Here is a 21308-nt window from a genome sequence, read left to right on the forward strand (position 1 = left end):
AGCCCTCAGGGTGGGTTTTGGGGAGCACAGCGTGGGACAAAGGGTGTGGACAGCCGCGTGAGAGCCCGGAACCGCTCAGTGAACTCGTCTTGACTTGGCGCATCTTGGCACGGCTTGGCACGGCTCCGCTCCGCTCCGCTCCCGCAGCTCGGAGGGAGGTGAGCTAAGAAGCGCTCGGAAAATCCGAGTCAGCTGCAATCCTGAGGACAGCCGGGGCAGACCCACAGCCGCCGCCGGAGCTGCCGGAGACCCACCACGGCTCCCGGCAACCGGAGGGCTCAGCCCTCCCCGGGGGCTGTCACTGGCCCCCCCAGCCCTGCCGGTGCTGGAAGCGGGGGGCTGAGCCGGGGGGGCTGAGCCGGGGGGGCCGGCGCAGGCAGCGTCACTCGCCTGGCTCCACCCCCCCAAAATCGCAGGGGGCTTCGCTGTGACCCCGGCGCTGGGATGGCAGCGGGACAGTCGGACCGCGGCGGGACGGCGGGACGGTTCCCAGCCGAGGTGGTGGCTGGAGTGCTCCGGGGGGATCCAGCCAGGGCGTTTGCCAGTAGCTTTGTTGCTGCTGGGGGATTTTTTATTTTTTTTTTAGGATTATTATTATTTTGAAGGGGAGGGTGAGGAGAGGGGGCTGACACTGACTATAAAGGCAGAGCTCTCCGGAGCAGACGCCACTTCCCCACCACCATGAGCACTCCCCGGGCCTGACAGCCCCAGCCTGCCCCAGTGTCACTGGCTCATGCTGCCCTGAAGTGTGGCTGTGTGCCCGAAGCTCGGGTTGGGATGGTGTGAGCCCGGAGCCGCTCGTCCACCTCCCAACACCCTCACGGGCTCTGGCAGGAGCCGAGCCCGCCAGCCGCTTGGATGATTTGATTCTTTCCCTGCCCGACATCACTCCTGCCCAGATGCAGTGGATAATATTCATGTTGCTGTTATTCATCAGCTCCATGGAAATGCTCGCGCAGAACCGGTGGAAGAAGCAAGGTACGGTGCGTGCAGTGGGCTTGTCCTGCTCGAGTACTGCGGGGTGGATTTGGGACACCAGGCTGCCTGTCCTGCCTACACAGAGCGGGAAGAAGTTGTGAACCAGGGCTGGAGGGTGCCAGGAACCAGCATCCCCCAACCCTTCCCCTTGAGCCCCCTTGGGGACTGTCTGCGTTCCCCTCTGGGTGTGTGGCACGGGGCTGGCTTGGCAGTGCGGGAAGATGCAGAGTGCAGCCCTATGGCACTGCCTGCCCAGTGCCAGCCCTGCCTTTTGGCTTCGGGGCTGGCAGAAGACAAGGGACGCTGGTTGGCATTGGGACCAGCTCTGCAAATGCCAGCAGAGCCAGACACAGTGGGGATAGCACAAAACGGGCTGATTTTCCAATATTTTTTTTCTCTGCATAACACACTAAAGTGCCTTAGGAGTAAAACCTCCTGGAAGGATGCTCAGAGCCACAGCAGGCACTGCCTGTCCCCTGTCCTGTCCTTTCCCCAGGAAGAGGCACCAGCTGAGCCACTGCTCAGTGCCTGGGCAAGGGCAGGGTGTGCAGGGCTGTGCCGAGGCGCATGACCCCTCCATTGGGCACTGGCTCAGGTCCCCTCGCTGGGCAGTGTCAGGCAGTGCCAGCTGGCTGTGTGGAGTGGGCCAGGGCTGGTTATCAGCTCCGTGCCAGGAATGCCTTGGTTTTGGGGCCAACACGTGCCAGGGTAGGGGCAGGACCTCCCAGGACCAGGGCGCCCAGGGCTGGAGGCCAGAGAGCTTCCCTTGAAGTTGTTCCATGTTAAAGGCATGTGGAGGCAGTAGGTGTGCATGATGATGTGGTTGGCCAGGCTGGTGGTGGCCAAAACACCCCTGACAGGAAACAGCCTAGCACAAAGAGGGGCTCCAGCTACCAGTGCTTGATGCTGAATAGCGCAGTGCTCCAAGGCCCTCCGGTCTTGGCAACACCTGGGGGTCTGGCCATGGCTTCACACCCCAGACATCTTATATCCCCTGGGATAACCAGCACAGAAAGTCCAGCACAGGGTCCAGGAGCCACGAAAGATGCTGCAGCACCCCACTGCCTCTCTACTGCCGCTGGGAGCTCTGATCTGGGCAGTCCAGCGCTCCAGAGACTCCCAGTTTCCAGCAGGACTGGGCGCAAGGTGGGCAGAGATGGGGAATGTCACACCCATGTCCAGCACATCTCAGGTACCCACTGTGCCCCCTGCCCAGTGCCCAGCCCAGCCCTGCACTCTGCCATCACCGCTGGCAGGAGGAGAACCCACCACTTGTTCCTAATCCTCAATCCCACGGTTTCAGCATGAGCCACGTTCCGTTGTGCTCTGCAGTGGCTCCCAGTGTCACTCCCGGTGGCAGTGATGTGTGTGCCATGCCAGCAGCACCATGGGGTGGAGGAGAACGACCCCACTTCTCCCAGCTCCATACCATGGGATTAGTTCCAAAACCAGTGTGAGGAAGGAGCCCCCGGAGTCCATCCAAGGGTCCCCACCTTCTCTAGCCTGGCTGGGGTTGGAAGGAGAGCAGCAAAAAACCCCCTAAGTTTCAAAAAGAATTAGGGAAGGGAAAGAGGCTCGTAAATCTACGGGTCTCCAGGGAAGCCGCTCCAGCTGCAGCCAGGAACACAAATGTTGTCAGCATTTGGTAAATATGTAACGGAGACCATAACAACTTAATGGATCCAAGGTGCTTCGTTAGCTCTCCCAGCAGAGGCAGCTCTAATGAAGGCTCCTGGCAGTGCTGCCGTCCCAGACAGTGTGCCCCTGAGAAGGGACTGGGATGAGCCAGCTTGGGGACAACTGCATGGCACCGCAGCATCATGGACTGGCTTGTGCCAGGGACCAGCGCACAGGGCTGTGAGGCATTGCCCACCATCATCATCTGACAGAATCCTCTGCCAGCATCTCCCTGGCTTCCCCAGCACCTCTGCCCCAGCCCCACAGCCGTGGGACCCTTCTGATGCAACTCCTGGGGCCAGAGGGACCAGTGCCAGGCATTGCTCCCAGAGCTGAGTCTATGTCCGTGCCAGGCAGCACCCAACAGGTGGATGGGGCTTGTAGCAACCTTGTCTAGTGGAAGGTGTCCCTGCCCATGGCAGGGGGTTTGAGATGATCTTGAAGATCTCTTCCATCCAAAACCATTCTGTGATTTTATGACGCTATAGAGCCCAGGTCCTAAGCATGCTGTACCAGGACTTCTGCACTGTCACTGCTACTCAGCCTGTGGTGCCAGAGCCAAGCAAACAATTCCCAGCACAGGAGCATGGTGAAGGCATTGGATGCCTGCATGCAGGAGTTCAGTGGCCCCTTTTGTGATGCCCAGCCATCCTGTGGTTGCAGAAAGACACAGGGTGTGTGTAGCCCCCAGACCTCGATGCTCAGCTCCCCAGCTCCCAAAGTGCCTCTGTGCCAGGAGCATCCCTCCAGGCTGCTTTGTGTGGGCTCAGGAAGCAGGAGCTGTTGGCGATGTCTCTCAGGGCTGGTGGATGTTGGCACCCTGTACTTGTCCCTGGGAACAGAGCCGACCTCGGGGTCAGTCACACTCCCACAGTCTGGGAGTACGGCACAGGCAGCCAGGGAGGCAGCAGAGGCTCTTGAGCAAACAGATGCTTATCTCAGCGCCTCTTGAGTGCATCCAAAATGCTCTTTGTCCTCTGACACTTAACAGGCATCAACTGATTAATCCAGGTCAGAGCATATTTCTACCCGCTGACCCAGCGGTTGTTCTACTTCCCATGAGATGGGCAAGGCTAGCTTGGGGTGTGGCTCAGGCTGTCACCCACGGGCAGTGCTGGGCATGGGGCAAACCCTCAATGTGGATTTTGTGGAGTGATGGAAACCATCAGCTGGGAGCGATGGCTCCATGTGTCCCCAAGCTGCCAGTGTGGGCAGAAGTGGGGATTTGAGGAGCGGAGGGAGGTGGGGTGGTATTTGCAGGGAGACGGGACAGTGCCGTCACCCTGGTGTGTCAGAGAGGGGCTGCCACGGGGCTGGGACCCACCTCGGCACCTGTGCCACAGCCCCTCTCCTCCATTTGTCCCCGCAGCGAGTGCCGGCCTGCTGGAAAACTGCACAGGCTGCGTCCTGTGCTCTGAGGACAACGGCTGCATCACCTGCCACCACCGGCTCTTCCTGCTTATCTGGAGGGACGGCATCCGCCAGTACGGGATGTGCGTCCACACTTGTCCCCCAGGCTACTTTGGTGTGCGGGGTCTGGAGGTCAACAGATGCACAAGTACGTCCCGCGCCAGCCGGGGTCCCCCTGCTCCTTCTCGTGCCCCCTGCTCCCCTCGCCACCCTGCGGGTCCCAGTGCTGTGGGAAGGGCGATGGCTTCATTTCCCACAGCATCCCTGGTGGCGCTGCATCCAAGGGCGGCCGGGCTGGGGGGGCTTCGTCCCCTTTTTCCCTTGCCCAGAGCTGCAGCCTGGAGCCCGCAGGTTTTGGGTCCCCGGTGGGTGCCGGGGGTGCCCCGGGCTGTCCCGCTGACCGGCCGTCCCTCCTGGCAGAGTGCAGGTCGCCCAGCTGCGAGAGCTGCTTCAGCAGAGACTTCTGCATGAAGTGCAAGGACAAGTTTTACTTGTACAAGGGCCAGTGTTTCCGGCAGTGCCCCTCCGGCACTGCGGCACAGCCCGGCACCCGCGAGTGCCAAGGTAAGCAGCACCCGCACCCCGTGCCCGCCGCCCCTGGGGACGTGCCTGATGCCGAGGGGTCACCAATCCGTTCTTCCCCTGTCCCCGCAGAGACGTGCGAGCCGGGGCCGTGGAGCGAGTGGAGCGCCTGCACCCACGAGAGCCGGACCTGCGGCTGCAAGTGGGGAGTGGAGACGCGGGTACGGGAGGTGCCGGAGGCTGCCCGGGAGGAGGGGACTGCCTGCCCCGCGCTGCTGGAGACCAGGAGGTGCCGCATGAAGAAGCACTGCCCGGGAGGTGAGCACCGCGCCACCGGGGCTGGGGACAGCTTCGCGTCCCTCCAAAGTGAGCCCGAGGGTCGCTGCAGGAGGACGGTGGCAGCAGGGGTTTAGCAATGGCCGGCGAGCCGTGCTGTCATCTCCCAAGCATTTTGAAATTCTGGGTAAAGCTCAGGCACATGTGCTGAGCAGCCCTAGGGCTGGCTGCTCCCACCTGGCAGTCCCCGAGACTGCCTGGGACGAGCCAGTGTCCCCTTCCATTCTGGGCCGGGCTGGGCACTAGCATGAACCGCCGTGGTGGGATGAGGCTGCCGAGCTCCAGCTCCCATCCTGCTACGACGTGAAGGGAGGCTTTCTGCACCGCAGCTGTGAGTAAGGAGGATTGAGACACACACACAGGGGAGGTTCCTGCAAAAACCTCTGAGCTCCCCAAAAGCTGGATCGCTCATGGAGCAGGAGGGCATCACCCAGGGGATTTCTGATGGCCAAAGTTTTGAGAGACACTCCAGGGCAGAGTCCCCCTCCATGGCTCATCCAGCCAGATGTTCACTCGTGCTCCTGCACTTCTCCCCACCTCGTCCCCAGGCTGGGGGCTTCCTGGCTCAGGGATCCTCCCACCTTTCACACACCAGACATGCTGCAGGGTCTGTCCAGGCGGTGCGTGCACGGGTGCAGGGCTGGCAATGGGAACCAGGACGTGGCTGATGTCATTTTTGGATGCAGGCATCTGGACTGAAGCTACCCTAATAAATCTCCACTTAATAACTGGCAGAAAGGGGGATGCATGAGATACCGATCTGTAGTGCCTGGCAGCAGATCTGAGCCACCGAGGGTTGCGGTTCGGAGCTGCGGGATCACTCCATGCTGTGGGATGAGCTGGCCGGCACCGCCAGCGTGGCGGGGATCAGAGAGGACAGGACTGTGAGGGTGGAGACAAAAAGGATGAAGAAGGGGGGCAGCAGCAGAGGACGTGCGTGCTGGGCGAGGGCCACGGAGCCAGGAGAGAGGCTTCATCACAGCACCATCAATCATAAGTAATATTTTCCCGCTGACAGGGCAGAGGAGCTGATTCCCTTCTCCACCCAGGTCCCAACTCACATCTTTGGGGTGCCAGGTGGCATCGATTTTGAGAATGTTCCCCTCCCTTCTGCTCTGTGCCAGCTCCAGACCCGCAGAGCTGGTGACAGTTTGATGCAAGAAATTTAGTGTGGGAGGACAGGCTGCTCTGGAGCACTGAGTTTGCAGCACCGTGCCCATGCCCAGCCCTGCCCAGCGGGTCCCACTGGCAGGGACTGCTGTGCCAGTGTTTCAGGGGCACCTCATCTTGTGAGGTGACTGGGAAGGCCCCCCAGAAAAGTGCTTGGCCTCCTGCCTCTGCCTGTGCTTCTCCTCCTGCAAGTTGGAAGCCCTGGGGCTATGGTGATGGGCTCAGGGGCTGGCAGGACTCTACTCTTGAGGCTGCTGTGTGGGATCAGCTTCAGAGACAGGCCCGTCCCCTGTCCAGCAGAAGGAATCCCGTGAGTGCCCCCCAAGCAGCCCCTGCAGGAGAGAGCAGCCCCTCCATGTCTCCCACTCCTGGGCAGGCTGTTCGGCATCCCTGCCACAGCAGAGCGTGCGTCTGCCCTCGCTCCCAGGCTCCTGCCCGCCTGGCCAAGTGCTGGGTTATGGGATCCAGATGCTGAAGGAGGACGAGGAGTTCACTTGATGCATCCAAGACACCCCAAGCCCAGGCAAGCCAGGGCAGGCAGCCGGACCCGACCGTGTGGTGAGAGATTTGTGCCACCACTTCTGAGCCATCCAGGCGGCTGGAAGGGAAAAGCCGCCACGCTTGGCCATGGCACAAACCCCTCGCACTGCTGTAAATCTGCCTTGGGTGTCTGTCCCGCTCTCCAGACGCTTGGCGTGCGTGCCGTGCCCTCTCCTTTGTGGGTGGCAACTGTCTGGGAGATCAGAGCCGAGAAACAGCCAGGCAGGACAAGAACTGGAGCCCTCGGAAAGGGTTGGGGACAACAGTGCTGGCACACGCAGCACCAGGGACAGTCGTGGTCCCTTGTGTCCTTCACACCACTGAACCCCCCACCCATGTGACTCTAATTGGAGTGGGCACAGAGGGTCAAGGACAGACAAAGCTGCCCTGGTTTTGGGGCTACCATTCTGATCCTTAGCATGGACTCCCCTTCCCACTGGAGTCCATGGCACAGCAGGGTTTATCCTGAATCCCTGTTTCTTGGCGTCTCAGCACCAACACCTCAGCCAGCTGGAGGGTGTGTGGCAGCTTCTCAGGATGAGCAACAATTTGAGTCCCAACAGCCTGACCCTGGAAAGCTGACAGTGGGTTGACCTGGGATGCATCCAGGCTCCACCAGCACATTAGCTGTGCCACTGGCATGGGGACCATCCACATGTGGAGGGTATCCACAGGGAGAGCTTTAGCACCAATGCATGGATGCACCCCAAATGCCCAAATGATCTCAGGGGCTGTCTGGGTCCTGTGGTGGTGGCAGCACCTGCCCACCTTCGTCTCCAGAGAGAAGGGAGGCACATTCCCACACCATGGCAGAGCTGAGCATGGCTGTGCCGTGGCTTTGGGGTGTTGGGGCACCCGCTGTCCCTCTCTGACATCCACAGTCCTTGTTCAGAGAGAAGCTGGGGTTTCTCCGGGCAGCTCCCGCTTTGGTTGAGCTGCCCAGCCCATTCCTAGGGATCTTGGGGTACCAGGATTTAGAGTCCAGCCATGGGAGATGTGGAGACAACACACCAGTGTCCTCTGCCTGTGCCACCAGCACACCCAGACCCCTCCACAGCCCCTCGCTGCTGTTTCAAGACCAGGAGAAGGCTCTGGGGTCCCGAAAATGAGAAACTGGGTCCAGCACTAACATCCTGAGGGAGAATGTGGGATCAGCACGCCATGGATGGGGCTCAGGTCGGATCATGTTGCCTGGACAATGAGCGAGCCCTCCTTTTCTCCTCCTTTTTTTGTTGCAGAGAAAATCGAACCCAAAAATAAAGGCAAAAAGCGACAGAAGAAGCCGAAGACAGAACGGCACACGGGCACCTAGCAGGCACCAGCACGGGAGCTGGAGCACTGTGGCAGGAGCTCCCAGCCAGCTCCTGCCACAGTGCTCCAGCCATATTACCCCTGTTTTTCCATCCATAAAAAAAAAAAAAAAATTGCACAATTTTCTCTGCCGCCCCATCCCCCTTTTCTTTTGAGACGATTTATGGCCTGTAAAACATTTCCTTTTCAGAAAATCTAATTTGCAATGTCCAAAGCAAAGCCCTAGGGCTTGGGGAGGGGGTGGCTCCTTTATTCCTCTGGTCTTCTCTCTCCCCTAGCCTGCTCCATCCCTTCCCTTCCTCCAGACGGGTGGGATGGGGTTAGACCAGGGGCTGGATCCTGCTAATGAAGCTGATGCCTGCCTGGATACCGTCCCCCAGGGCTGGGAGCTGCCCTGGCTTCACAGGGTCCTGATTTTATGGGTGTGCTGGGGGACACAGTGCACCACTGAGCTGCTCCAGGTGCTGGATAGTGTTCCCCATCCTCAGCCACAGGCATGGGAAGCAGCGAGACTCCCAGGGTTGGGACCCCACTGGGGACCACGCCATTGCTCACAGCAGCCCAGCCTCATGCTCAGCATCCGCACAAGCACAACCAAGGGCCAAATCCCACTGTCCTGGGGCAGCTGGACCCCCAAACTGGGAACCCTTCTGGGAACTATGCCAGCCCAGCACTCAGCATCCTCATGGGCCAAATCCTGCCGTCTTTAGACTCACAGAGAGGCTCAAAGAGCTTCTCTCCCAGCTGGATATGGGCACAGGAATTTGTGGTGACCACGGCTGTATTCGGTCTAGGACAGGGACACACACAGTGCAAGTGCCAGCGCGGGCGGGGCATGCTGCTGCCTCCTGCATCCCCAAACTGGGATGTATTGGAAGCAGCGCTGTAACCCCCTCCCAGCCATCACCGGGTGTGTGACCGTGGGGTGCTGAGCCCAGGCGTGCCAGTCTGTCCCTCCCTGCCACGCTGTATATGTCCATAGGCACAGCGGGCTGCATTGGTGTATATATACCACGTGTGTGCTTAAATCGCTGTCCCAGCCGCAGGCAGCTCTGCATTCGGGGTTTGCCGGGGTCCGAACTCCCCGTCCCTGCCCTGAGCGTGAGCAGGGGGAGGCCAGGGCTGGCCGCGTTGTGTCGGGGCTGCGGGGGCTGCACAGACCCTTCAGGACGGGAGCGCTGGGTGTCAGCATCGAGCCAGCCCCAGAACCGGCACAAAGCTGCCGGAGCAGCTCCTCCGTTCGCTTCATGACAAATAAACGGATTAAACCCCCGGCATCGCTCCTGCGTCCCTGTTTTCCCCATTCCCATGAGTTGCTGCCAGAGATCCCGGACTGGGATGCTGGCTGTAGCCACGGCGTAATCCGCATTCCCCAGCTCTGCAGCTTGGGTCCCTGTGGGGGGACACCCTGCCCTGGTCCCCCAGCACTGGGGCACTGGGGAAAGATTTTATTTCGAGCTTTTGTTTAAAGTACCACCAGCATCACTCGCCTGAGCGAGCACTGGAGCAAGCGACAAGTGTGACACTGGGATTGCCATTCCGCAGGGATTGGGAATCACCAGGGGGTTTTTCTGGCTGGCGGAGAAAATCCCCCTCTGCTGAAATGCTTGGGAATCCCCTTGGCAGCCTGTCCTCACCACTGGGATTGTCTCCTCCTGGGGGACACAGCCCAGATCCTATCCCAGTACATGGCCTGGCAGATGTGGTGTTCCCCAGATCTGCCCAACAGCCCCCGGCAGACCCCTGGCCTGGGATCTGGGCACGCCAAGCCCCACACACAGTCTGGCTGTGTCCTGCCAAGCTCTGCCTGGGACCCAGCCCCACTCCTGGTCCCCACGGGCTCATCCCATGGCCAGAGCTGTGAAATCCAGGCCTGGCTCCCGCTGGCATTATAAATAGCTGAGACTCGGGGAGGGAGCTGTGCTGCCTGGGATGGGGGTGCCTGCATGTGGTGAGTCCCAGCGGGTGCTGATCGGGGGGACTCGCAGGGTGCAGGGCTGGAGGGTGGGAGGGCTCGGTGCTGCCGTGGTGCTGCCCATCCCGGGAGGTGCAGTGAGTTGTGCAGAGAACGGCCGGGGGAGGGACGGGGCTGCGTGCGCGAGTGTGTGTGAGTGTGTGTGAGACATTTATAGATCACGTGTGAAACTTGATCTCCCCGCAGTGGACTCAGAGGAAAGAAAAAAGATAGAAGTATTGTTTTTAAACAGATTTTTTCCTTTGTTTTTCTTTTTTTTTTTTTTCTCCCCTCTCCCCCTGCGAGGGCTGGCGATAAAAGGCCGGGGCGGCCAGCGCCGGCTCAGAGGGAGGAAATGCCGAAATCGCCGCGCTTGGACGCGGCGGCGAGCGCCCACTGACCCATCCTTGCACGGAGCAAGCTGCCGGCGCATCCCCCGCCGTGGCATCCCGGTCCCGCGGGGACCCCCGCGCCATGCGGGCGCTCAGCCTCGGCCTCGTGGCCCTGACCTGTGCCACGACGGCTCTGTGCGCTGCCGGAGCCCAGCGCCGGGCGCTGGAGGGCGGCGGCCGCCGGCGCTACCACCGCGTGCAGCACGGCCGCTGCAGCTACACCTTCGTGCTGCCCGAGGCCGACCCGCTGCCCTGCCCGGCCGCCCCCGCTCCTGTCCCCGGCCCGGCCAGCGTGCTGCTCCAGCGGGACTCGCCGGCCGGCACCGCCGGGCACGGGGCTGCCCAGCGCTTGCGGCACCTCGAGAGGATCCTGGAGAACAGCACCCAGTGGCTGCTGAAGGTAGGGTGTAGGTAGGGTGTGGGGTGTGGGGTGGGGGGGGGGGGGGGGGTGTGTGTGTGTGGGGGGACAGGCAGCGGGGGGCTGTGGCCAGGGATCTGTGTCCAGCACCCACGCATGCAGCATCCCTGTGGTACAGCTGTGGGCACTGGGGCCTGTGCCCACCTGAGCATCCAGGTCAGCTTTTCCCTGCAGGGGTGCAGCTGGCATCAGGCACTGTCTGTATGGAGGGGATGTGTGCTGAGGGTTCTGCAGGTGCTGCAGCTCATGGGTGCTGCAGATCACTCACCCAGATCACTTCCCACTGAGGCTGTATTCCCTGCCCATCATTGCCATAGGGCTCCTCGTGGTCCTGGCTGTGTTAGCCATGCCAAGCATCCCTTGGGGATCAGCATTCCAGGTTCTGGGCGAGGATACTGGGAAGGGGTTTGGCCAGTGGCAGGGCGAGGGTCCCGAGGACAGGGGCCACCAAAATCTCTCCAGCTTCATCATTTTCACTCTTACAGGCTCTGGAATATCTCCCAGCACTTGGTGAGACTGTGTGTGGGACCCATGGCTCCTGGGTGGCCTGTGGGTGGTGCAGGGTGGGGGCAGTGGGGTGCCACACCAGTGGGGCTGTGTACCCACACGGTTGCCACCCCCAGCCCCCCACTGGCTCACCCCGTCCCCAATGCCTGAGGCAGGAAGCAGCATTTCCTTCCTGGAGCCCCCACCAGCTGACTGCAGCTGCCTTCGTCAGACCCAGGAATAGCTCGTCCCAGGGGACACATCCCTGGGGGGCCGTGCCAGGAACACTGGGTACCTGTGCTGATAAGAGGGGAAGCAGCTTGTCCCCAGCTGTCACTGACCCAGCAGAGCCACATGCATGTCCTGTGGTGTCTCGCCAGGCTGCAATGGGACCTGTGTGCCTGTGCACTCCCATTTCCTGGGTGATGTCCCTGTGCCGAGCCCCCACAGCCCTCAGGGATTGGGAGGGGGCCAACACACTGAGTGGGAGTCCTGGGGATGGTCTGTGCCAGCCACACTGCTTGAGTAGCCACCCTGGCTGTGGGGGACAGTGCAGGCAGCAGGAACGTGCAGGACGTTGTTCCTTGTCCCCTCAGCCATCCTAGAGAACAAATTCCTCAGGAACTGGGAAAACGCTGAACTGTGGCTCTGCTGGAAGCCAGCCCAGGGTGTTGCAGAAGGGTCAGCAGGGCCAATGACAACCTGGCTGGTGGCACTGAATCTCCATCACTGTGGACCTGCTGGGTGCACACCATCCTGAGGTCCCTGTGCCCTCAGCTCTCTGCCTTGGTGTCCCTGTGCTCTGGTGTCTTTGTGCCCTGTGTGCCCAGGCCAGTTCTGAGCTTCCCTCGGGATGAGGGCAGCCTTTGTACAGCCAAGCAAGGCAGGGGACTGGGGTCCCACCACGGGTGCACATGGCCCTGTCCAGAGCACTCAGCCACAGGCAAAGTGGGACTGCACATCTGGACAGCTGTGGGCACCAATGCCCCTCACCACAGGCACAAGGAGCACAAGGCAGTGAAGCACTGAGCAGCCAGTACCCCATCCCCATCCTGTTCTATCCATCCATCCCATCACAACAATCCCACCCCATCCCGTCCCATCCCGCCCCATCCTGCAGCATGGCTCTCTCCTTTCAGAGGCAGCTTGAAGCTATGATTTTTGCTGTTGTTCCTCAGCTTCCCAAATTTCAGCAGAGCTGCCCAAGAACGCTTGTTTTGGTCAGACTCCAGCCCTGAACAAACAAGCGAGGGCTCAAATGAGGTACTGGGTTCAGGGACAGGCCGTAAACAATGTTGCATCCCCGTCTGCTCTGCCCTGGCATGGGGAGCCCTGGAGTGTGCTAAGAAATTGGGAGATCTCCTGGTACCCAACAGGGCTCCCCAGGCCCCCTCAGGCATCTCCAGCACCAGCTTCCTCCAGGACCCCCACCCACGGCACTGGGGAGCTGGTCCACTCAGCACCCCTTGCTTGGGACATGGCAAGGACCCAGCACACAAGGGCACTTTGGCTGCTCCTGTCTCAGGAGGAATTAATTTCAGTTCAAACACAAACATTTGATTGTGCCACTGGGTCTAGGGGGGGACATGGGGTTGGAGGGGATCTTCAGTGGCAGTTTGGCAGCTCTGAGGTGCCTGAGGCACAGGGGCTGGTGCTGCTCACCCTGGGATGGGTGCAGGGGTGTGGGTTTTCCACCCATGTGTAGCTCAAGGATCCCCCAGCCAGTGCTTGTGGAATGTTTAGAAATGCCAGGCCAGGATAGGAACTGGGACAGGGGAGGGATGTGGCTGCAAGAAGGCAGTACAGGATGATCCAGGTGTGGGCAATGGGATCCCAGCACGGGGACAGCAAGTGGCTGAGTTTCCTCCTGCTCCACGGTGATGTTTTGGGGTGACCAAAACTGCACCACAGCTTTCCCACCAGCTCTGCACTTACGGTGGAGAAATGAGTCTCTGAGCTCAGGAGAGCCCAGCTCACATCAGCACCCATGAGATGAAGGAGGGGGGATCAAGGATTCCCTGTCCTTGGCACAGCCTGTCCCACTTGTGTCCCCTATGCCACCCATGGCTGGGGACACTGTGCCCCTCTCCAGCTCCCAGGGAGCTGCTGGAGCCAGGATCCAGGGCTCCGTCTCCAGAGCTCTCAGCCTTCCTCGTGCCAGCCTGACCTTTTCCGTGGGTATGTTCTGCCCTCGGCTCACAGATATGTTTATTTAAAAAAAAAAAAAGCGAAAAGCAAGACTGAGAGGGAGAAAAGGCCTCCCCAAGCCCTGTGAAGCAACAAGATTAACGACGTGGTTAAAGGGAAACTCTCCAGCAATCCCTCAGCTCGGGGAAATGTTTTCCAGACATGGCTCTCCGACCTCTCCCCGCTTCCTCCCTGAGAGCATGTTCCTGCGAGGGAAAATCCCCAGGGAAGGGGGTGCAGGCAATGCTGGCTGGGATGGTCAGCCCTGGGACCTTCCCACCCCGAGACCCTCCTGCCCCACATGGGTGCTGACAGTGGGGTGATGGTTTTGCCATTGCCTGATGCCAGGGAGGAGGGAACAGTGGGATTTCATCATGCCAAACAAGTGCAGAGCCCTGTGCCCTGGCCCGCTGCCGGCCCCACTCCCACACTGAGTATCCCAATGCTGCTGCCTGCCATGGTGCTGAACACCCTGGTACTGCTGCCCATCATGATCATCAAACAAACATCCCAGCACTGCTGCCCGCCCGACACAGTGCCGAGCATCCCAGCACCACGGCATTCCCACCATGGTGCAGAACATCCCGTCACCACTGCCTGCTTTCCACACCGCCCAGAGAGCAGCATCCCAGCCCTGCTGGTTCTGGTCCACAACCCCGCAAGATGCAGGGGGATGTGGGGCTCTGCCTGCAGCACTGGGGAGCTCAGGCAGGGAGTGGGATCTGGGCATTGCAGGACAGCAGGATCTGTGGGGTGCAGGGAGCTGGGCAGCCCCCGTCCCTCCTGCTCTCAGGGGCTGCTTTCCCAGCGTGGGCGGCAGCGCGGCCCCTTCCGCTCCCCGTGGCCCCCGCCGAGGGACCGTGCCCCCACCGAGGCCATCACCCTGGGGAGGGGCTGAATGGGAACCTCATGGCAGGGCTGCCAGAAATAGCAAAGCCTTTGGGAAAGGCGGCTCCCCCGCGGGCTGGGAAAGCGGAAGCGTCATCTCAGCTGTGTCCGAGCTGTGGCGGCAGCCAGCTCCTTCCCAGCCCCGAGTACTTCCACATGGTGGGGCAGCACCGGGTGCCGGACACCCACCTTCCCTGGCTGATGGTGTCCCCTCACCCTCCATATCCTCAGCCCTGCGAAACCAGTGGTTGGGGGCTGGCAGCTGATGCTGATGTCAGTGCTGATGCCAATGCCAATGCCAGCCACTCGCTGCCTGGCTGCTCGGCACCCAGCTCACCAGCACACCTGGGCATACAGAAGCCCGTGCCAGGCCCCAGCTGGTACCACAGCCCAGGAAACTTGGCAGCCGGTGCCTGAGGAGCCTCCCCTGCAGCAGCTCATCTCGCTCTGTCCTCTGATAAGATTCCAAGGGCCCTGAGGTGGGTCGAGCTATGCAGAGACACAGGGCTGTGCCTGGAGGCTGTGCCCAGTGGTGCCAGGCTCAGCTGGGATGCTGAGACACCAGAGAGGTGCCCAAATGACCCACTGCATCCCCACTTCCCTGCACAGCTGGAGAGCTACATCCAGAGCAGCATGAAGCCGGAGATGGCGGAGCTGCGGCAGACGGCAGCGCAGAACCAGACCGCCACCATGCTGGAGATCGGCAGCTCCCTCCTCAACCGCAGCGCCGAGCAGAGCCGCAAGCTCACTGATGTGGAGGCCCAGGTATGGCCCGTGGCCTGTGTGTCCCAACATCCCCACCACCCTGAGACCGTGGTGGATGGCATGATTTGTCTGCAGATAAAAGCAATTCCCTGAGGTGACACAGGGTTTAATGCCCAGTGGCAGAGGTACCAGGGCTGTGTGCCAGAGACCGGCCAGCCCGGTGACACCAGGGGTGTGTGTGGCTCTGGCTGCTGATGCCAACACTCCCCTCTGCTCCCGAGGCAGGTGCTGAATCAGACGTGGCGCATCGAGATGCAGCTCCAGGAGAATTCCCTATCCACCACCAAGCTGGAGAAGCAGCTGCTGCTGCAGACCAACGAGATCCACAAGCTGCAGAACAGAAACAAGTAGGGGCTGGGGCAGCTCAGGGACCCCCACAGCCCTTGGACCCCCCAAGGAGGCCGGTCTCTCCCACCTCACACTGTGCTTTGAGGGGGCTTGAACCCCTCCAGGTGCTGGCTGGGGTCCCTGCATAACCCCAGCAGGGTTTCTTGGGCTTTGAGTTCCCCTGGCTGGCCACATCCCAGGTGTAAGGGTACAATTCAGGGGGTGCAGCAGGGGATGGGGACAGCAGTGGGTCCCTGCAGACATGCTGGGACACCGCAGCTGCAGCTGGCTCCACTCTGCCACCCCATCACCACTGCATCCCACTCCCAGCATCCTGGAGGTGCGGGTGCTGGAGATGGAGACGAAGCAGCAGGCGGAGCTGGCGGGGGCCCACTTGGAGAAGGAGAAGCTGCAGCGGCTGCTGAGCCGGCAGAGTGGCACCATCGAGGAGATGGAAAGGACGCTGCTGGCTGCCAGTGCCAACACCAGCCTGCTCCAGCGCCAGCAGCTCCAGCTCCTCCAGTCTGTCCAGAGCCTGGTGCACCTCGTCTCCCAGGGCAGAGGTGAGCAGTGTGTGCGGGCAGAGGGGGGGCAGTGGGAAACCTCCTCATCCTTCCAGGAGGGTGTCAGGGTGCCCCTGTGGTCTGCTCAGCTTAAGTGACTTCACCTCAAAAATCACAGAATTGTTCAATCATAGAATGGTTTGGGTTGGAAGGGATCTTAAAGCTCATCTCTTTCCAACACCCTGCCATGGGCAGGAACACCTTCCACTAGAAAATGATCCACTCATTGCAACCAAGGAGCAGCTTGGAGCCCCAGGGAGTGGGTCCACAGCCTGATACCATTCCCAGCCATGGCAAACTCCTGGGTCTAGGCTGGCAGCAGCCCCAGTGGCACAGCTGCCTTGCCCAGCCCTCTGGAGATGGCGCAGAAGGAAAAAAATAATCTGTGAGCACAAAGGCATCCAAAGGGAGAGGGAAGAGCAGCAAAACCAGGCAGGGCTGCAGGGTCATCAGGGTTTCTGCCTTCTCACTGTCCTCTCTGCCACAGCCGTATCACCTGGCCAGGAGCAGCAATTCCAGGACTGTGCCGAGGTGCGCCGGGCGGGCATCCGCACCAGTGGCATCTACACCCTGCACATTGCCAACCTCAGCGAGCCCAAAAAGGTGAGCACAGTCCAGAGAGGGCTTCCCTGCAGCAGCCCAGAGTGTTGCCCACCCAGTGCACACCAGCCCCACACCAGATCCCTGTTGCCTGGCACATCCCAGAGCAGTTTCTCCACCCCATCCAGCCTTGGGGGCTGCACAGGGGCGAAGACAGCATCCATGGGGTGAAAGCACGGCCTTCCAAATGAGGGTATAAAACTGATTTTAAAGGTACCCTGACCTATGAGCACCAGACTCCAGCCCTTGCCCACAGCCATGGAGGGAGGAGAGACCTCCCCCCAACCAGGCACTGGGCACGGCACACCCTCTCCTGCCCCTCAGCCAGCCCCAGTACCCATAGAGCACCCGCGCTGAGCTGCCCAGCCTGGCAGGGATGCACCTGGCCGCCCACTCCAAGGCACCTCCAGCCTGTCCCTCACTCCCCTTGCAGGTGTACTGTGACATGGAGACGGATCGAGGGGGCTGGACCATCATCCAGATTCGTGCCAACGGCAGCCTCAGCTTCCAGAGGAGCTGGAGGGAGTACAAGCAGGTGTGTGCCTGACCAGGGAGGGGGACACCCTGGGGGCACCCCAGGCACCTTGAAGTCACCCACCCTGCTGCTCCACAGGGCTTCGGGGACGTGGCAGGGGAATACTGGCTGGGGAACGAGGCCGTGCACCTGCTGACAAGCCGGGTGCCCTACGCCCTGAGAGTTGAGCTGCAGGACTGGGAGGGCAGCCAGGTGTATGCCCACTACAGGAAATTCCAGCTGGGAAGTGAGCGGCAGTTTTACAGGTAGGAGAGAGGCACTGTGGGGATGGCCACCCAGCACCCCCCATCTCTGACTGTCCCCAGGCCCTGTGGGCAGCAGTGGCCAGGGGCAAGGGCTGGATGTGTGCCCCAGGGAGGTGCAGGATCACCATAGGCTTTGCTGAGTTGTCCTGGTATAGTTATGATGCCAGGTGCCGGGCACGTTGCTGGGACACTTTCATCTCTCCCTGGGCTCCTGAGAAGTAGATTTTTAATGTATAAAATCGCATCAAGGCAGTGGGATTTGCCATCCCAGTGGGAGTTCCTATCCCAGGCAGCAACCTGGGCACTCGCACTGGGGCTCGTTGTTTGGGCAAGGGAGGTGATGCAGCTGTGGCCACCAGACATTCCCAGGGGTGTTGGGCATCCCCAGGCTGTGCACGTCTAGGGAGGGATGCTGCACTCCTGATGCCCAGCTTGCCATGACCGTGTGCTCCTGGCCATGGGCAGGAGAGTGGACAGCAGCTGGGGGACTTCACTGATGGGCTGGAGGTGGAACCAGACCCCAGACATCCCCTGCACCATCCATCCCATGCATGCACTGAGCTGACCCCCAGCAAGAGGACGGGAGGAGACTCGGGGGGTCCTCTCTGCCCCAGCATAGCACAACCTCCACCCTTGGGGACCAAGGACAGGAGGCCAAGCTGGAACCGCAGGATCTCTGCCCGCATCCCTCTGTGCTGTGTTCAGCTCCTGGCAGCCCCTGAGCAGTGCTGAGGGCTCTGTGACCTGCCCCGGCAGCCAGCAGTGACAGTGGCTGTGCTCCTGCTGGGCACAGGCTGTCGCTGCAGGACTACAGTGGCACGGCTGGGCAGCAGAGCGGCCTGGCACTGCAGGGCACCCAATTCAGCACCCGTGACGCTGACAACGACAACTGTCTCTGCAAGTGCGCCCAGATGCTCTCGGGAGGTGAGTGGAGCAGGGGGACACCCCCACATAGCACCCGTGGGTGCCAGCCTGCGATGCCACCCTCCCGCCCTGTTCCCTTCCCACAGGATGGTGGTTTGATGCCTGTGGCCTCTCCAACCTGAATGGCATCTACTACCCAGCCCGGAACAACATCCGCAAGCTCAATGGCATCCGCTGGCACCACTTCCAGGGGCCCAGCTACTCCCTAAAGGGCACCCGCATGATGATCCGACCCACCAGCTTCTAACGTGCCTGTGGCCAGTGCCAGCGCTGAGGGAGAAGTCCGGGACGAGGGATGGTTAGAGGCAGCTAAGATGCCCCAGCTGCTGCAGGGAACTTTTGCCATGAGTTATATTTTTCACTCTCGTTTATCCCATTTTTCAGAAGCCTGCAGTGTCACCACAGCCATGCTGGAGGGGAACTGTGGGCAGGGGTGAAGGGCGCTGCAGGAGCTGGAGCTGCAGGAGCTGGAGGGGAACAAAGCCAAACCTGCCAAAGTGGGCTCAGCATATGGAAACCCCCTGATCCTGCCTCAGCTTCTCTCTCTGAATTTCTGCTGGGCCTCAGGGTTTTGTCTTGGGGACAGGGTCCAAGACCCCCCCAGTGATGGGGCTCTGAAAATCGCTGGGACCATGTGCATTCAGAGGGGCCCCAGAAATGATGGGGGCTTTGCCTTTTCACTGGTTTTGGATATTGTAAATCCCCCACCATCCTGTTCTCCTGCAGGATTAGAGGGGCTGGGGTGGGACAGGAATCCTCATGAGCATGGGGGGGCTGGTGGCATCCCTCCTTCCCCTTTTGTCCAGACACAGCCATGCAGAGGGCCACAGGCTGTCCCCTTCAAAGCATGGCCTGAGCCACTGTCCCCATGTATGGCAGGACAGGCACTGCTCCTCACGGGATGGAGCTGGGTTTCTCCAGCCCTCAGAGAGGACGGGAACAGCAGGGGATGTCCTTGGGGACCCTCATGGGGACCAGTCCTGGGATGGGCAGTGGCCCATTTCTGGACGGCGCTTGCTGGGAGCAGACACTGTGCTGGCAGGGGCTGGCAGGGCCCCAGGATGGGCAGGAAGGGGCTGGGGGGTCGTGGGTGGGGAGGGGGCTGTGGGTTAAAAGGGCTGGGAGGCGGGAGGTGGTGGGTGCTGGCACCGACACCGGCTGTGCACGCAGCGGCGGGGGGGCTCCTGCTGCCTGCCCTCATCACTGTCCCGAGGCACCCGCTAATTAACACTGATTAAAGCACGTGACGTTGTTGGCGCTTCCAGAAGATGCTCATCAGTGGGGAATAATTAAAAAATGGAAAACACAGGGGGCGGCGCTGCCGGTTTTCCTTCTGTCCTGGCTGCCTGCCTGCACCTCCTGCCTGCACAAGGGGCACCCATGGGGAATCTCAGCACAGAGGGTGAGGGTGATGGACATTTCCCCGGCTGTCCGTCCTCTCTGGAAATAACTGATGGGCTCAGCTGCACTCCCCATGAAACCGGAGCCACCGGGAAGCAGCTGCCAGGGAAAGCGATAGGGAGCACGGCGCTGTCCTGCTGTCCCCAGTGGGGACAGGCGATGGGGGGGAGGGCATTCCGGGGGGGAACACGCACATCTGAACACGTCTGTGCCAGGGTTTCATGCTGGCAGTCCCATGGGCAGGGGTCAGATGGAGACTTCTGCCTCAGGAACACGGCTGCTGTCTGTGCATCTGTGTGTGCACATCGAAACACTGCTCACAAACACGTGAGGGCATGGACACACAGACACACACATCCTGCATGCACAGGATCATGCATGCACGTATGAGCACCCAGGGCTTTGGATGGCCATGTCAGGTCCCATTCATGCAGGACATGGGACACCAGAGCCACACCAAGGACTGGCAGCACCTCAGGGACATGTGGCTGCTCAGCCACTGCCTGGCTGGGGACTGGTGGGGGCCCTCCCCTTCTCCTTAGCCATAGAAGCAAATTTAGACCAAGCCCTGGGACACACCATGCTGAGGAATCCGGCAGCACAGCCGGTCCCAGCCACGAGCAAGGATCTGGTTCCCTCAGAGATTTCCCCAAGGGCAAAGCCTGTCCCCAAGCGAGTGCCTCAGGTCCCTATCACCCTCTGGTTTCCGGGGTATTTTCCTTGGGAAGGCACCCAGTGCCCCATGTGCCATCATTAAGGATCCCCTGGGTGTGTGTGTCCTCCCCAGAGCACTTCCTCAGCCTGAGTCACAGCCAGATACCATCCCCATGTCCTGTGACCATGTCCTGTCACCACGTCCTGACACCACATCCTGCCCTCCACATTCCCAGCAGCTGGACCTAACAATACCCCAGCAGGAGTCGGATCCTGCACCCCAGGCAGGGGATCTGGGTGGACACACAACAGCTCAGGAATCAAGCTGGGGTGGTAAATTCTTCTTTATGAGAGCTTTTCTGGGGACCCCAAGTGCTGGATGGAAGCCCTGGTCAAGGGGCCCCTGGTGCTGCCTTGGCCAGCAGCTGCCTAAGGGGGCTGGCACTGAAGGGAGGCAGCGGCAAGCCCAGGGTCCAGGTAGGGTCCCCTGTGTGCATCCGCTTGCTGGTGGCTTTGATGTCACCTTCCCCCGCAGACACGTGCCTGCATGGGACGCATCCGGAGCACGGGGACCACAGGGCACAGGTGGCACCTGAGGTGCCAGGAGGGCTGCGGTGCCATGCGAGGCTGCCCTGGGAGAACACACGGGGCTTTTCATCTTCAAAGCGCTCCCTGCGCCGACTTTGATCCCAGCCCACCTGGGAGGTCTCTGCTATTGCCGCTCCCATCTCCCAGTTCTTGAAGGGCTGGGACCTGGCCAAGCTTTGCCAGAGTGAGGGAAGGAGGCAGGGGAGGGTGCATGGCACAGAGGGAAATCCCAACAGCTGGGGCTCTGCCGGGACCTGCCAGACCCAACTGCCGCCCTGCCGTGCCCGCTGGGCCCCGCGCTGGCACACGGCAGCACGGAACCCATGATTCCCTTCCAGCACCCATCGGCTCAGCACCCACAGCCCTGCAGAGCTATGGCACCCCAAGGGTCCCTGTCCCATCCCGACCTCCACCGCCTCAAGAGACAACACACAGCC

At 61.0% G+C, this 21308-nt stretch overlaps 2 protein-coding genes across 2 annotated transcripts; both read left to right on the plus strand.

Annotated features, from left to right (window-relative positions):
- RSPO4 (R-spondin 4) lies at window positions 1–9219 on the plus strand. The gene is made up of 5 exons (XM_042047998.1): window positions 1–978; window positions 4025–4213; window positions 4486–4629; window positions 4720–4905; window positions 7872–9219. Exons 1-5 carry the CDS (start codon window positions 900–902, stop codon window positions 7943–7945), a joined length of 672 nt encoding a protein of 223 aa, XP_041903932.1. The 5' UTR covers window positions 1–899; the 3' UTR covers window positions 7946–9219.
- An 864-nt stretch (window positions 9220–10083) lies between these two features.
- ANGPT4 (angiopoietin 4) lies at window positions 10084–19492 on the plus strand. The gene is made up of 9 exons (XM_042047980.1): window positions 10084–10690; window positions 14879–15034; window positions 15260–15381; window positions 15692–15924; window positions 16412–16527; window positions 16958–17059; window positions 17138–17304; window positions 18098–18228; window positions 18315–19492. The coding sequence occupies exons 1-9, from the start codon at window positions 10373–10375 to the stop codon at window positions 18473–18475; spliced, it is 1506 nt and encodes a 501-aa protein (XP_041903914.1). The 5' UTR covers window positions 10084–10372; the 3' UTR covers window positions 18476–19492.
- Window positions 19493–21308: the final 1816 nt, after the last annotated feature.

Source organism: Corvus kubaryi, unplaced genomic scaffold (assembly GCF_017639235.1).
Source record: "Corvus kubaryi isolate FWS band 111438036 unplaced genomic scaffold, C.kubaryi_AGA036_p1.0 134, whole genome shotgun sequence".
Taxonomy (NCBI): Eukaryota; Metazoa; Chordata; class Aves; order Passeriformes; family Corvidae; genus Corvus; species Corvus kubaryi.